At 45.3% G+C, this 14988-nt stretch overlaps 2 protein-coding genes across 2 annotated transcripts; one reads left to right on the forward strand and one right to left on the reverse strand.

Moving 5' to 3' along the window:
- Positions 1-1755: 1755 nt before the first annotated feature.
- DFL_008818 (uncharacterized protein) lies at positions 1756-3165 on the reverse strand (the record flags this gene model as incomplete). The annotated part of the gene is made up of 5 exons (XM_067638606.1): positions 1756-1811; positions 1865-2370; positions 2428-2528; positions 2603-2742; positions 2799-3165. The coding sequence occupies 5 exons, from the start codon at positions 3163-3165 to the stop codon at positions 1756-1758; spliced, it is 1170 nt and encodes a 389-aa protein (XP_067486478.1).
- Positions 3166-13376: 10211 nt separating this feature from the next.
- On the forward strand, positions 13377-14754 carry DFL_008819 (uncharacterized protein; the record flags this gene model as incomplete). The annotated part of the gene is made up of 2 exons (XM_067638607.1): positions 13377-14041; positions 14163-14754. The coding sequence occupies 2 exons, from the start codon at positions 13377-13379 to the stop codon at positions 14752-14754; spliced, it is 1257 nt and encodes a 418-aa protein (XP_067486479.1).
- Positions 14755-14988: the final 234 nt, after the last annotated feature.

Genomic DNA, 14988 nt, shown 5'->3' on the forward strand with positions numbered 1-14988 from the left:
TTCCTTGGCGTAACTTTCAATTCCACTCTCCCGAGCCACTGACCGACGCAAGTGAGCCAAAAATAAGCCCGCATTCGGATGTCGAACCGTGACTGGGTCATAAAATAAACTTTATGTACGTGTACACTGACGAACCTCGCAGGTAGACGACCGCCTAACATTTGGAGAATTAATATTCCGCCCACACACCGCCAAGACAAGCCGTTCGTATCGAGGCTCCTATACGTCCATCCTTTCCAAACAAGGCCTAACTTCTTGATCTAGTTTGTGCGACGGGATCGATCACGTTCCTTCTTTTTCGAGTCCCTTTCCAATGGAGGACCTGCACGCTCGAGCCCGTTGCTTCACGAAATGGCGAGAGAAATGCAGGCCTCACTTGTTGGCACTAGCTTTGGCGCTAAAACGGCTTGCAAAACAAGTGCCCCATTGCAGCTGCGATTCGTGTTAGTGCCTTGCTACGGGGATGCTGTGATCTAGTCAACCTGTATCCTCGCAATTCCATGGGTCCGTTGTCATCAAACCGCGTAGATTAATCGATAAAGCAACCCCATGTCGGAATGGGGATCAACTTTCGGGTCAGCGGGGCCTTACAAAACCAATAGAAGTCGGCTCATTAACTTCTCTAAAGAAAAGAGAAAAAAAAAGAAAGAAAAAAACTCCGGCGAACATGAATACCGCGAAATCGAAAATATTCTGGACAGAAACATCAGGGCTGGGAGCTGAAAACTTCATAGCTTTCTCGGCCTTGTCCAAAATTCTTCCTGCACGTCTATGATCCGGGGAACCGACGAGGTCAAGGTTCTCCTTTCTGCCAAGGCATCTAGGAAAAGGCGGGCAGGCTCCTGAGTCAGTGTCCACTGACCTCCTCTCAAAGTACTCGCCTCGTTCGAGACAGAAACTCTGTATCGACGACGTAGTGCCTAGCACTCGGGCGACGGTACTCTTCGGAACCGTTTTTTTTTTTTTTTTTTTCACTTACCCCCGCTTCGATAGGAATAGGAAGCTAGATCGAAGCTTTCCGACCTTCGAGAAGTATTCGATTGGATTTGGAGCAAAACACGTCAACTAACTATGAGACTTTAAAGTTGTTTGATGCAATAGGGTCCTAAAGTTGGCCGGAATGGGCAAGCAGGGACCGTTGCAATGAGCTTAGTTACGCCTCGTACGACTGGCATTGTCGATCAAGGTCGACTGCAGGACGGTCAACAAAAACAACACTAGCCAGATACCAAAGAAACATTCGAGGAAAATTAGAAAAATAATATCAAAAGAAATTCGAACTAGAACCCATTAAATTCTCCAAGACCATCATGACTTTTTTGTTTTTTTGAAAATGTCGGTGCGCACACTACCTCTACATGGTATGGTATGACTCGCTAAACCAAAAGAAACAACCGAAGAAGATTCATAAGAAAACAGTAATGCGCCTAATCTGCCCCACTTCCATTGAATGCAGACACGACTCCAAGTACGCCTTGAGCTTGAACAGAGCCAATGTAAACGAAAAGGGAAAAAAAAAGGAAGGAGAAGGAGAATGGAAACCTCCCGTGCGAAGTACCCCAGAACGTAAAATGGCAATATTAGTAATTCAGAAACGAACTGAAAACCCCCAGCCACTTTTTTGTGCTAAAGATGTAGTCGATGGTGATATACAAATTTATTAAAAGATCGATATGAAGAAACTATCAAAAAAAGATATTCGGATATGCAAAGAATGAAGGTCCAATGAAAATGTTTGGGGAGTTTGTATGTAGTTTACTGGTAAGCCGGCTGGGGTGATAAACTGACAGCAGTATGGATCGGTAGCAAAGCTACAATAAATTATTAGTACGGTTCTTAGTGCGTTCAAAAGAGTAAAACTTACAGGCAGGAGAGCCATTGTGTGTATGGCGCTGCCAGACGTAATGCGAAATCCCTGAGCTTGGGCTATGGTGTAGAGGACTAAGGGAACGGGGCTGAGAACCACTGTTCAGCGGCGGTAACCCTCTGAGATTCGACCTGGAATCCGATATTTGCAATGCGGCTGTACCAGTTACAAGATTGGCAGGAATGGTTGGAGTAGAGACTGGGGTGGGTAGAGGAGTGACTGCCTGGTATGGTGGGCTCTCACGCCATGCTAGAGTCACTGGCTTGTCGAGATCTGCCCCCGGGCTCGATCCTTGGGATAATCTTAACGATGAGTTCGAGCCGGTACGGGATTGGGAGACTGACTCCATGTTCTCTTCACGGGGGCTGTTGCCGGTCAGTGATAACGACTGAACGCTTGACTTGCTCGAAGATCTCCTGCTGGCTAACGCTGCAGCTGTGGCAGCGGCGGCCTCGCTAATGGTCCCAGTGTGGTGATTTTGATGGCGGGTCAAAGTAGTACGCCTATGAATTTAATGTGAGTAAGTTCCTTCAACAAAAGTAGTAGATTTTTCTATTTACCTTGTGAAGGTTTTCTGGCAATCTGCATATGGGCATTTGTAGGGCCGTTTGCCAGAGTGTATACGGCGATGGCGAGCAAGAGAACTGGAGTCGCTAAAGGGCTATAAGGGCAAAATATCATAATATAAGCAAGGGTGGGAAACCAAAAGGCTATCCGTTAGAAAAAAACGTTTACCTTTCCACAGGCTTCGCACATATGAGGCTTCTCTCCAGTATGCACCCTTGCGTGAACTGTTAAAGCCGATCTCTGAATAAATTGCTTCCCACAACCCTCAAAATCACAGATGTGTGGCCTGATGCCACTATGTATTCGCTCTAGCCCAACTATTAGTAATATGTCTCGAACAAAAGATTTGGCGTTTGGAACTAACCGTGACGTGACAGATCACTCCTGCGAGCAAAGCCCTTCGAACATGTTTTGCAATGATATGGCTTCGAAGGATCATCGTTTCCATTATTCGAATGGGCCCCTTCCGAGTTAGGACCAGGACTAGTTGTAAACGGATTTGAAGGACTAGCTGCGGGAGGCGGAGAGTGCTGTGTCTCGTATGAATATCTTGGAGTGAAAGCCGCATGAGGATATGTTGAATATGAATTCGGGGCCATAGAAGGTAGGCGAACCGGTTCCTGTTTCTCAAACCGTGCTTGATTGTTTTCCGGTTGTCCAGAAGTTGGAGAAACGGCATTGTCGCTGCTAGCGCTAGCTTCTTTTTTGTTTAAAATGTTGACGATATCCATGGTGTCGATAGTTTTCCCCTCAAGATAGTAAACGTAAATATGGACCTATTGTGGAGAAGTTTGTGAAGACGAGGTCCTACTAGCTCCTCTTAACCTCGGAAGCGAAAAGGATTATAAATCAAGACCAAATGAGTATTTCGATAAGAAGATTCGACGTCACAAAGTGGTAGTAGGAAGGCGAAGTTGTAGACTTTATAAGTTTTTAGTACATCCACAGGCACGGAGAGGGAGAAGAGGGCCTTAAATTGGAAAAGCTTTGAACCACGGCCCTGGAACTTAGCTTAGACCCCGATAGTGCGAAATCTAGGTAGTACCTTAGCTCGGCTGCAGATGATGCGGGATTACAGAAATTAGATTTTGAAGAGGTGGACCACTGAGACCCGACCTTTCCGGATGCAGACACCCAACAAAGCACAGATTTAGCGACCTGGGATGGCGTTCGGGCGGTTGCAACTTATGGGAAACAATGTGATTTTTACCTTAAGCAGGCCCTTGCGATGGAATGACGGGTTCTGCCCTTAGTCAGTGATATGACCTGGAAAAAGAATTCGAAGTATTTCCTAAAAGTTTTCCGGGCTGGTTTTGTACTGGTTTTGAAGGGTTTCCTCTGCCAAGATTGGGAGGTGTTGCAGTTTTGAGTGTTGTCGTCTGGGAATTCCGTATTGCCGTGTTGAGTGAACCCGGTGGCAAGCGCAGCGCGGCCGACGTCAAAGTTTGAAAAACTATCTTCTATGGGGAAAATCTAGTGCTGTTTGTGTCAGCCAAAAACGCTAGATAGGATGAGGCAATGCATTGTTCACGGTTGAAATTTCCCCGATATTCCATTCAAACTGAATTGCAGAATGAAATCTAAGGCGACAACGTAAAGTAGTTGCATTGCAGTAACATTTCGGACGGGAGGAATAGTAATAATATACCCGGCCAAGGGCAGAAGCGAAGGCAGCTGAGTCGGATGGGTTGCAACTTTCCGCTGTCAAAACAATTCGACGTCTCAGCTAGGTTGACAGCTAGCTTCGAAGCTACCGGAAAACTCGATTGACCCCCAGACTACGATAGTTAAGCAGGTATCGAGGATGCACTGCACTTATGGAGTAAGGTGTCATCCAACCTTCGCACAGCTCGTATCAAGAACTGCACTTTACAGAAGCTAAAACCTGCCGCTGGCTTGGGTTGAAATGTTGTCTGCTAGGTATTCTCGCTTTGAACAAAGATCCAATATATGCTTGGGTACTAACCTCCGGTGTAGCTACCAAACTTTGTTTTCCTACTACCGTAACAGCTTATGCACTGTCCCGAAGATCTACAAACAGTCGATATTTCATAACATCGGATTATGTCTTGGTGATGTATTGCAAGTCCCAATGCTCTAGTCCTGTTGCTTTGTTCGTTCGTGTGATAGATGTCTCGGACGGGACGCTCGAGGAAACCTTTTTTTTCGAGCAAAGTGTAGGTTCAAAGTTCGATATCGGTTTCAAGCAGGAAAGCCGGTGTAAGGTTTGTTTTATATGGTGAAATTAGGCCGAGAAGAATAGCGGCTGGGTTGATCGCAGCAAGAATCGGGCGCCGGTTGGTTTGATGGTGTTAAAAGTCGCCGTGTCTACTTCCAAAGCTATGCTTTGTCCGCCAGAATATTGTGTATGTAGATACCCCTAATTATATTCTTGTGGCGTCTATGGGCACAATATTGGTGATCTTTTTAAAGAGGAAAAAGAGTGTAAGAATTGCCTTCAACTTCTTTTCACCGTGTCGTTCATATCTTTTTGGATTCTGCTAGGTAAGGATAAACAAAAGAGTCGCAATGGAAAAAGTTCGAGTTCAGTTGGTGTAAATTAGACTTTTGCTTCTCTCCAAACATTAGATTATAAAGAAAATCTGTTTCCGAGACAAATATGGGCTTTGAGGGCAAGATTCTGCAGCGGAAGCACGTTTATATTTAGCCTCTCCCAATCAATCATTGCCAGCTATCATGGAGACTGAAATATATCCGGCGGGGTGACAGCTATGGTCAAGCGACAGGTCACATTGGCAGATGCATCGAGACATTCATATGGATTTCACCCAATGGGGGAGACGGGTAAAACCCATCGATCTGACGACCAGAAACATAATAAATGTGAACTTAATGGTTGGTAAGGAAATTATTACTTACGAGTAGAGTTTGCAAATTGAAAGCCACAAAACAAAGCTCAAATGACTGGATTCGTGAAAAGCGTAATATGGAGTCGATGCGATGCAGGTCTCTTGTCGTTGAACGCACTGGCACTGTGGGAAATCCCTTCTATATAGGCCTTGTGATAGACGTTTTTTTACATAAGGGTAAAACCTGGAGCCTTTGAGTAGCCAGGTACCTCGAGGCTCTTTCTGAAATCCGGGGTGAGTACCTCCACGTCCTGGTCCTCGCCCGGCATGTACCAGAGATTAAGATGTATTCAGAACGATGTTATGTCTTCAATCATCAGACGGTCGGTCACTATTCGGAAAAGAAACCGGTGGGACTGTGCCGTGCCCGTTTCAACAGATGCAAATCGTAAGGGGAAAAACAAGGTCTCGAGGACAAGATCCTGTATGGGGGATCAATGCGTAGGCAGTAATTGACCTCCCAGACCTGTAGGTAATTGTGGTGGTGGCGCGGGACTAAGTGCTAGGGCACGACCGGCAGTCGACTAGTTGCCTTGGGCGATGGAAAGCCTTGCGGGTGGGGTGTGAAAGTGTGTTCGATATAGGGATTTTGAAACGATACATACAGAGACCAATTTGATATCCCAGGGCAATTAACTGGCGAAATGTCGCAGCACTTGCAGCTACGCACGGACTGAAAGTGATAAAAATCAGTGGTCACCCTTTCGGACTATTTCTTCGCCTCCCCAGATGCAGATAGCAGTTGACATAAAAAAAAAAAACCACCAGCTCTTTCGATCTCTGGGATTCTACCCGAGAAAATATCTCGCTGGCAGGCTCGTTTGTATCTTTCTTTTGGCGGCTAAGCTATTTCGTCCCATCTGTGGAACTAAATCGCTCAAATGAATAGAGATACTCGATGTGGTACTAGGAACTGAGCATTTTGCTCAGGACTCGGGAAGGGGAAAAGTTTGGTGTGATAAATTGAAGGAAAGAGTAGGAAAAAATTCTGACCAGTAACATTTATTCAAAAGGTTTTCACTTGATAGCCCCGACGGCTTGGACCGAGATTATTCACATCCACGGCACACAAATACAGCTCCCAGGAATTATGCGCAGTGACCACCTCGATGTTAGCCCATTACGGAAGCCGCAAAGGAACGTATGTACCTCTTAAAATTCGAACAGAAGCTCTGCCCAGGATATACCCCAGAGCAGAGAGGCTAGATACAAGTGCCCATGTTCGGCCGATGGATTGGGGGGCATGACCCGCTGCAGGTCTAGGTGGGACACTTGAAACCTATCACTCATTGGGGCAGAATGGAAAAGCTGACACATGAATAGCATAACGACTCGGCTTTGGGAGTTGAAATATTCCGCTCCACAATTGCAAAGTGCGATACCAATGCCGCTAGCTAATATCATGAGCGGGGAAGTTACCAGGCTCACTTCAAACCGGGCTTGCTTGCCATAGTTTGGATGCTTTCCATGGGTGTAATCAACCCGCTGCACACAATTTTTTGCTTCTATTTTACCCCAGAATATCATCAGCAGGAAAACCCCAATGTCCCTCCCAATGATTTTATCGAATAATGAGAGCCATGGATGCCTTACAGAGGTACCATATCATCATCTCATCGTCTTAAGAAATTACTACTTCCCCTGTCAAAGCTGAATTTTCCCGGTTTATCCGGGACGCATGGAGAAGCGGGTTTGTTTTTCGGCCAAGTTCAACCGGAGCGATACAGCTCTGCCAACAGGGATTTTTAAACTAAATTTTATAATTCCCTGCCGAGGGAAGGCGAGGTCCCAGCACCCTCCCTAGATAAATCGGAGGTAATCCTTCCATCGGAGCGCCGGAGCGAGCAGGTTCGCCAGAGGGCAATCGTCCGGCATGTCGCATTGGCTAAATAGACCGTGGAAAATCAAAGAACATCCGTGTAAGTTGACGCCAGATCGACCGAAATGTGATTTCACGACCAACGCTTTGATATAGGAACCCCTTCAACATCCAGTACCGTGGAGACTTCGCTCCACTAGCTAATAAGAGGTCCACAGTATGTGACTTATGTACCCAGAGCTACAGAAATGTGAAATGAAACCGAAACAGCTTTTGCTCAAAATTACCACCCGGGGTTCGGACGAAATCGAAGTAGCAACCAAAGATGGTCCACGAACCGAGATTGTCCAGGTAGGTCCCTTCGTACTGCATGTAAGCTACGAGGAAGATCCTCGAACGTGGCATCCTCATGCTTTGCCGAATATAATCCTCGTGCCGATCATGGGACTCCATTATCCCACAGCTTCGGACCACCTTATGATCAATAATCCATTTGCCTTATGATGAGTTCCAAGGAATCACGGGAGGCCATCCTTGAAGCGAGCTCAAGGACAAAGGGTGAGTGAAGAGAGGCACTGGTCAATGGATATATCCGCGAATAAACCCGGTTTTGTATTCTGTTGTATCCTTGGTTTATTTACCCGGCTGTCACCGCTGAGGTGTGCGTATTTCATAGATTACCGGAGGGAATCCAGTCAGCTCGGAACAGGAGTCGCAATCATGCAAATCATACAGAACGGTTGAGCAGACTGTTGTTCCGGCTAATGTACGGAATAAACCAGAGTCGGGTGCACCAGGACGAGATCTCGGAGATGGAACATAACGACTGGGGCTTCCCGACCTGTGGACGCTGGCTTTCCTGTCAACCGCCCCACATCTGGTTGGTGGGAAATAGCTGCTGGTGAACTGGGCGGCGTAAGGCACGTGCATTAAATGTTGGCACCCGCATCGCACTCATGGTTCAGAAAATCCGAAGTTGGAGCGCAGGAATGCTTGGAGGAAGGCAACGGCAGCCAGGGACCCCACAAGCATGCAATGGCCCAGCACGGATCCATGCGCAGACGATAGCGTCGTGATATCTAGGCTAACAGTCGAGCCGAAATCCCAAGTTGGGGTCGAATCGACGCCACGAAAATACGACGAGTTCAACAAGACTGCACGTGGGGCCGAACGCAATATATTTCCAGGAACAGTATTGGAGGACTATAACAAGCCCCGTTATTGCATGTCGGCTCCGACACAGCTTCTGGTGTGTCGTCTGTACCAGACGCTGCAACGAGTGACAGGTCATGTTTCAACGGCTGGAGTTGAAGAACCGATAATATACCCCCAACTGAAATTAATTTTTAAAAGCAGGCTTGAGTTTTAAAAATCCACCCACAGGACTTACGCAAGATCGATCAACAGCTCCTCAATCAGGCATTTTACCAAACCATTCGGCACGACAAACTTTCTCTCCGCAGCCTTAAGCCCCAAAATTGATTTTACGGATAATGACCACGGACACGAATTATAGTTTTCCGCATAAATTCTAACGGGACAGCACATTTACAACTTTCCCACAGGCATCAAACCGGCCTATATACTTATTCTATAGTTTTTCTGCTCTCCGTCTCAATTTTGACATTTTTTTCGTGCGTCAATTCCATCAGCTGATCCCCCAGCCGCGAGAATTTATGGCTTGCCAGGGACTTCCACGCTTGAATTCACCGAAAACCCTTCCCGTCAAAATTACACTTTTCTATGCAGCAAACACTCTGCATTAACGATGAAGACTCTCATCCCAAAACTCGGGGGTCTGGCTTACTCCGGATTTCGTACGGGTCTTCCCGCTAACTTAGCCATCCCCGGGCAAATGCAATTGTGGGCCCATTCGTTTGCCGTTTCGACATAAGACCATTCTTCGGGATCCCCGTGCAAGGTCTGAGTGATTTTCTATCCATCCGCCCGTCAACGTCTCACAGAAGAATCTCGATAGTAGGCAATTTGATGTCAAAGCTCATCGCCAAACTGACTGCTGAAACAAGGACTCGTTCTCGTTATTGGGTGGTCGGAGTCGCGGTTACTAATAATTCCAATTATCGTTAAATTAGGTGATATATCGGATATATATATTGATGCCTGTTGCTGATGCTGATATCGCCAAGTATCTAAATTAGCTACTACCTCAAGCTATCAATTTTCATGAATTCGTTGTTTAATTTGAGCTTTTTTTTTTTTTTTTTTTTTTCCCTTTGTTCTCGTGGCGGGGTATCTTGATGAGTGATATTAGCGGGTTGGCTCGCGAACATAACCAATCACGAGAAACTCTTAACGGTATCCTTTCTCTTAGCCCAGCAAATAGAGTAGTAGTAAAAAGCTTTGACCTTGCATCATGCATGACTTCAATGCAGCGTGCGGTTTTTCGGTGGATGTCTGGAGTATAGTAACACTGACAATGATCTGCACAGGGATTTTGTTCTCTGCCATGTCTTTACAGCCGAACCAAAATTGGATTGACTTTGAACAATTGGGATTTAGGTCACAACTCTGCCTAACGATCAAGCGGAAATTTGCCAAAAATGATACCGGTCATGTGGAAATTTTTTTTAAGCTGCAGAATTCTGAAGGCGCCTAGCGGGTGACACCCTGATATTCGCTAACTCAGAAAACGGTATTTGAAGTGTTGTTAATTTTGATAACATCTCAAAACTTCAAACAGACGCACATTCACATCCCACGCTCCGATGGCGAGCTACAAAGTTTTAAAGTTCGAATTCATATTGATTCATGATGCATTACATGATTTCATGAATCCACCAATTGGCGTTCAATCAGCACTGCAACGAGCGCATCAAACATTTTCCGCCCCGCGTACCCGCCCACGAATTACAAATCGAGGAGGCTAGAGAATCGAACAAGCAAAGAGATTTCCGAATAATACCGATATTGCTCCGCGCATAGGCTGAGGAGCTCTACGAACTTCGAAATCCTGGGGAAATTGGCTCATTCGGTAACGAAGACCGATTCTCGAGGATATCTGCGGCAAGGATAGGAAGGTTGAATCTTCGGGATCCTGAGAACGTAGCTTGAGGCCAAGCTGCTTGAACGTAAAAAGCTTAGTAGCCTAAACTTTGGTCTTGTCTTCGAAGTTATATTAAGAAATTCTATCTCGGTAATCGGTAAGAGAGCTTCATCTACGTCTTATCCCAACTGATGCTGTGGCACGGTAACGGAGGCTAGGAAATACAAGCCCTCCAATTAATTTATTGTTCCAAGGATCCTAGCCAATCGTGTAGTACTTTTTGAATTTGGAATTTTCTCTTACCCAAACTTCGGATATCACACGAATCTCCCAGTGCGCCCAGCAATATGCAGCTCCAAGTGCAAGGAGCGAGGTACATGTACGTGTTCACGTGGGGGTTCTCCGTCGGCCAGGAACGCTTGTCCGAAGAAAAAAACTGTTATCGATCTGATATTTTAGTTTGCACAGCCTAGACGAGAACGTATCGATTTTTTTCTCAATCACAATGCACACGCATTGCATATATTCCTGTCCGGGCGAAATTAGTTTACGACAGGTTTTGTATGTGACCTATCGGAGCTTGGCCGACACAGGAGCTGTGCATTGCTTAATAATTACTCTGTGATTTCTGTTAAACGGACCAGGTCGTTTAATGCATGGTTCTGAAACTCATCGCAGTTTGTCCTACGTGAGATTACAGGTCGAAGTCTGGGCACGAGACAAAGAATCGATTATACCAAATTTGAAACAAGATCTATCTTGCTATGGAAAAAGAGAAAATTGGGGGTTTGGACATCCACTCGGCCGCAAATCGGAGATTCCAAGCGCCATTATCGTCGGTTATAACATTATTTCACGGTCAATTACGATGCATGCGGGTGGGGGTGAATCCGAAATCATTATATCCGATTACATGTGAAGAATATCACATATGCAACGCGGTATAAGCGACCAATCGCTTGATATTTTCTAAAGTACGTTTCAGAAAGATTAAATTTTCAACATTTCGGAAGCCTAGTAATCCAAACCTGTAGAACCAATTGAAGCCAAACAAGTTATTTGCATCTCGTGGGAGGTTCCAAGTTACCATCCACTGTGGTACTATTCGATCCAAACTTTTTTCAAGCTGCATCATGCATCAATGTGGCGGGTCATAAGGGCAGTGTAAACTACGAGAGAGTTCCGAGCCATTAACTTGATGCCGCGATCAGACCTCGTTGATATCTGACCGTTGTGGCTCAAGTCTGGAGGACGAAAATTTATACCTAGTACATACGTTTTTCTCTAGGAAATCACGAATTGCACTTGCCATAGTATGCATTTCTTAGGGATGTTTCCCACAGTTACCGCGCTGCACGGTTGATCATTTTTGGGGTATATATTAGAGATCAAAGCTAATTATGAGGCTCGCAGTGTGGTCAACGGTTCCTGCATACGAATCCTGGGGGATTCGATAGCCTATATTGTGAAATACCCGAATCTACGCGACCGATGCAACCCAGTTTTAATCGACCGGCTAAATATCGATAGACCTGGGCCGCACCAGGTACCTATGTGTATTCTTGTATCCATCATGAGACCTTCGAATAGAGCAAACCTTGCTACCTCGCAATTACTCAGGTATCGCATTGCATTGCCACATTTCTTTAGGCTTCAGTCCTTTCGTAAACCTCCCTTGATGCATCGGTGCCTGAATTTTCGCACAAAGTAACTCAGATCAATGGACCATGCCATGAAAACATATTAACCCCGTCATTGTGTTCGTGGGTTGGTGTTTGCCACTATATATCGTCGTCAGGGTTTTGATACCCATAGTTCTTAATCATATTAACAACGGGGGACTAGCTTTCGCTCGTATTTAGGGACACTTTACCGTGGTATATAGCTGGAACGCTACAGGGATGTAAACTAGTGTTGCAAATGTTGGAGAGACGTTGTGGAGAGCCAGTCAATTCAGTTACCATCGAACCGTGTATTTGTTGCAATTGGAGTGCATGATGTAGAGTCTAGTCTCTGAGCCCCGTCCCCACATGTATGATGTTGCTTGGAAATTCTATCTTGACAAACGACACAATACTACGAGAATCCTTCTGAAATCCGTTGTGAATTAATTATAACCAAGCCGAAACATTCTTGACATCTATGAAATCTCACAGCGACATGCCGACGGCATGTCGGTGTACTGAGGTATTCTCAGTCAGGAGTTTTTCAAAACTGCTATGAAGCCTTGCTCCTAAACTCCCGGACATCGATCCCGCCTCTTTCCTATTTGTATCAAGTATGAGATGTCGCTATGTCCCTTCAAATTCTACTTGTTGTAATTAGTTTATACATGTCCGGGTAAATCCGCTTAAATCCACTTGAGTCTCCGAATAGATCAGTTATAGTTATTTATATAACACCATATAAATCTTTTGCAGATGGCGGAGAAGAACATGCGGCTATTTGGACCGGTAATATATATCTAATTAACCAGCTCCGATTTCCAAGAGAAGGCTCGCCAAAAATATCTTCAAATTTCAAAGAGTTTCACATCTTTTCGTTAACAGCAGAAATATAGGTAATATAAACGACTAACTAACCTTCTGTATTCGTGGTTATAAGCAGAAATGATTTAGCGCCGAACTAGACTTCGTCAGACTATCATGCAGTCAATCAAATTCGATAGGTGGGCACGAGGCCGTCGTATGTAAGATCTTGCGGTCATCGGCTGTTGTAATTTGTTTGCCCCGCAATATTTCACAATTCGTTCATGGGAAGAGAAAGGAAACCTCCATTTTCGACGATTAGATCCGGACCGATCCGTGAATATTTAGGCTATGTTCCCCTCAAGTCCAAAGCTACACAAATAATCGATTTGAGTAATTGCGACACTCTTTTTCTTTCGGTTTTCTCGTTGACCTGAAGAAAGTTTTCCTAATTCCTTTGTGAAACCATACTGACTAAAATGTCTTGAACACAAGGTTTATGAACCCGAACAAAATGGGCAAGGATGTTGATCAGACCCACTTCGGCAGCTCAACGGAAGCTAACGACGCAAAAAAAAAATAAAATAAAATAAAATAAAAATAAATTTGATACGCGGCTGTAAACAATTAGCTCGCTTGAATCTTTCGTGACCTACCGTCAATATCTACGACTTGCAAAATTTTTTTCTCCTTTCTCAATTAAACTCTTGATCAATCCTGCAACTGCACTACATTGTGCGGACGTCGTGCGTCGGACCTTTCGTATTAATTCTGTGTTACAATGCCGCCGAAACGCGCCGCACCTGCAAGCTCGGGTGCTGCACCCAAAAAACCGCGTTCAGATGCAAAAGGTAGCAACAGCGACAGCAGCGACAACGAACAATTCCCCCGGCCCCCACGAAGCAAGCGCTGGGCAAAGGTTTCTGGTTCTGGAAATCTTGACGATAGCTATAGATTCAACACTCGGAACCCAGCTAAGGCATATAAATACGTTTGTTTATGCCGAGCTCCATTCGAGGGAGAAGATGATGAGGAAGAAAGTGATGGATGGGATGACGTTGAGGAAGATGAAGACGAAGAAGTGGAAGATGAAGACGAAGTTGTGGAAGAGGTAGAAGAAAGTGCCAACCCTCCCAAAAACCAATGCGACGGCGGCAGAACATGTATCTGCAATAAACTAGTCGAAGAGCATCCAGACCACCCCTGGAAGATAACAGTCGCAGCAAAAAGCAAGTTCTTCGACCAGATTTCCCATTGCGGTCTACGTGATCCCGATAACTTTCAAATGTATACGTACAATGATCACGCTGGATACGGTACTATAGAGGCAATCGAAAACCTTATCCTTGACTTTGATGAGGCAAAGGATAACTTGGACGAGAAATGGGCTATCTGTGAAACGTTGGGGTATTTTATTCAAACAGATCGTGCTTCTATGATGTTTAGGTACGTTATAACTTCCATCTGATTGAATTGTTTTTGGTATATTTCCTCACACAAAGTGTGACCACTTCGTAGAGTCTGGCGCACCAGACCAATATTTCCCAATTACTAACGATATATGTAGAGTCGACGACCCTGACAGGGCTGAGGAATTGTGTGTCATGCTTGTGCGCTTGTTCATGTCGATGCTCGCTCGATTGGAACGCGAGAACCTTCTCGGTCCAGATAGCAGGATAAAGAACCTTGGTACCATTATGGGACTGTGGATGTTGGCCGCGAAGGTATTCCGCGGCTACGATTTCTTGGAAGCTGACGACGAGGAAGAACCATTAGGTCCAAAGAAGGACAAGAAGAATTGGCTGCCCTCCTCGTTCGATAACCTAATCCTCGCATATGCAAGGAAATATAATATCACACTTTCAGGCCCTAGCAAAATCGCGAACCTTATCGAAGAGTGCGAAGAAGATACGCCAACAGAAGATGTTGATCTTCCAGTGCCGGAGTCTAACAATGGGCCCAAAGCCGATCCTTTTGGCTTTGCATCGAATCTGAAAATGTACAAGTCTGATCACGGCAGCCCAAAGATAGGTGGTGACCGATTTGATATCACCACCTTCAGCAGCGCGGAACGGAGGGATGCTGCTTTTGATGGGAGGGACCCATTGAACAAGAGCGAAAGAGCGAGGTTGAAGCAAGGCATGGTGCTTATGGTATGATAAGGAAGGGGGGGCTACATATTACCGTTAAGGGCAAACCGTTTATCCTTTATTCTACCCCCCCTCTTCTGATCAATGATCCTATATGCCTTTAAAGTTTACCAGCACCGACGCGAGGTTCATACCATGTCAGATTCCGTACGGTTCGTCATGTTTTAATTTGTACGTTTTAAATTCTTAGTTCTAGAGCTAGAGATTCAGATCTAGTAATGAACATATTCTTCCTACTGTATC

The sequence above is a fragment of the Arthrobotrys flagrans genome, assembly GCF_004000055.1.
Source record: "Arthrobotrys flagrans strain CBS H-5679 chromosome Unknown unitig_1, whole genome shotgun sequence".
In the NCBI taxonomy this organism is placed as follows: Eukaryota; Fungi; Ascomycota; class Orbiliomycetes; order Orbiliales; family Orbiliaceae; genus Arthrobotrys; species Arthrobotrys flagrans.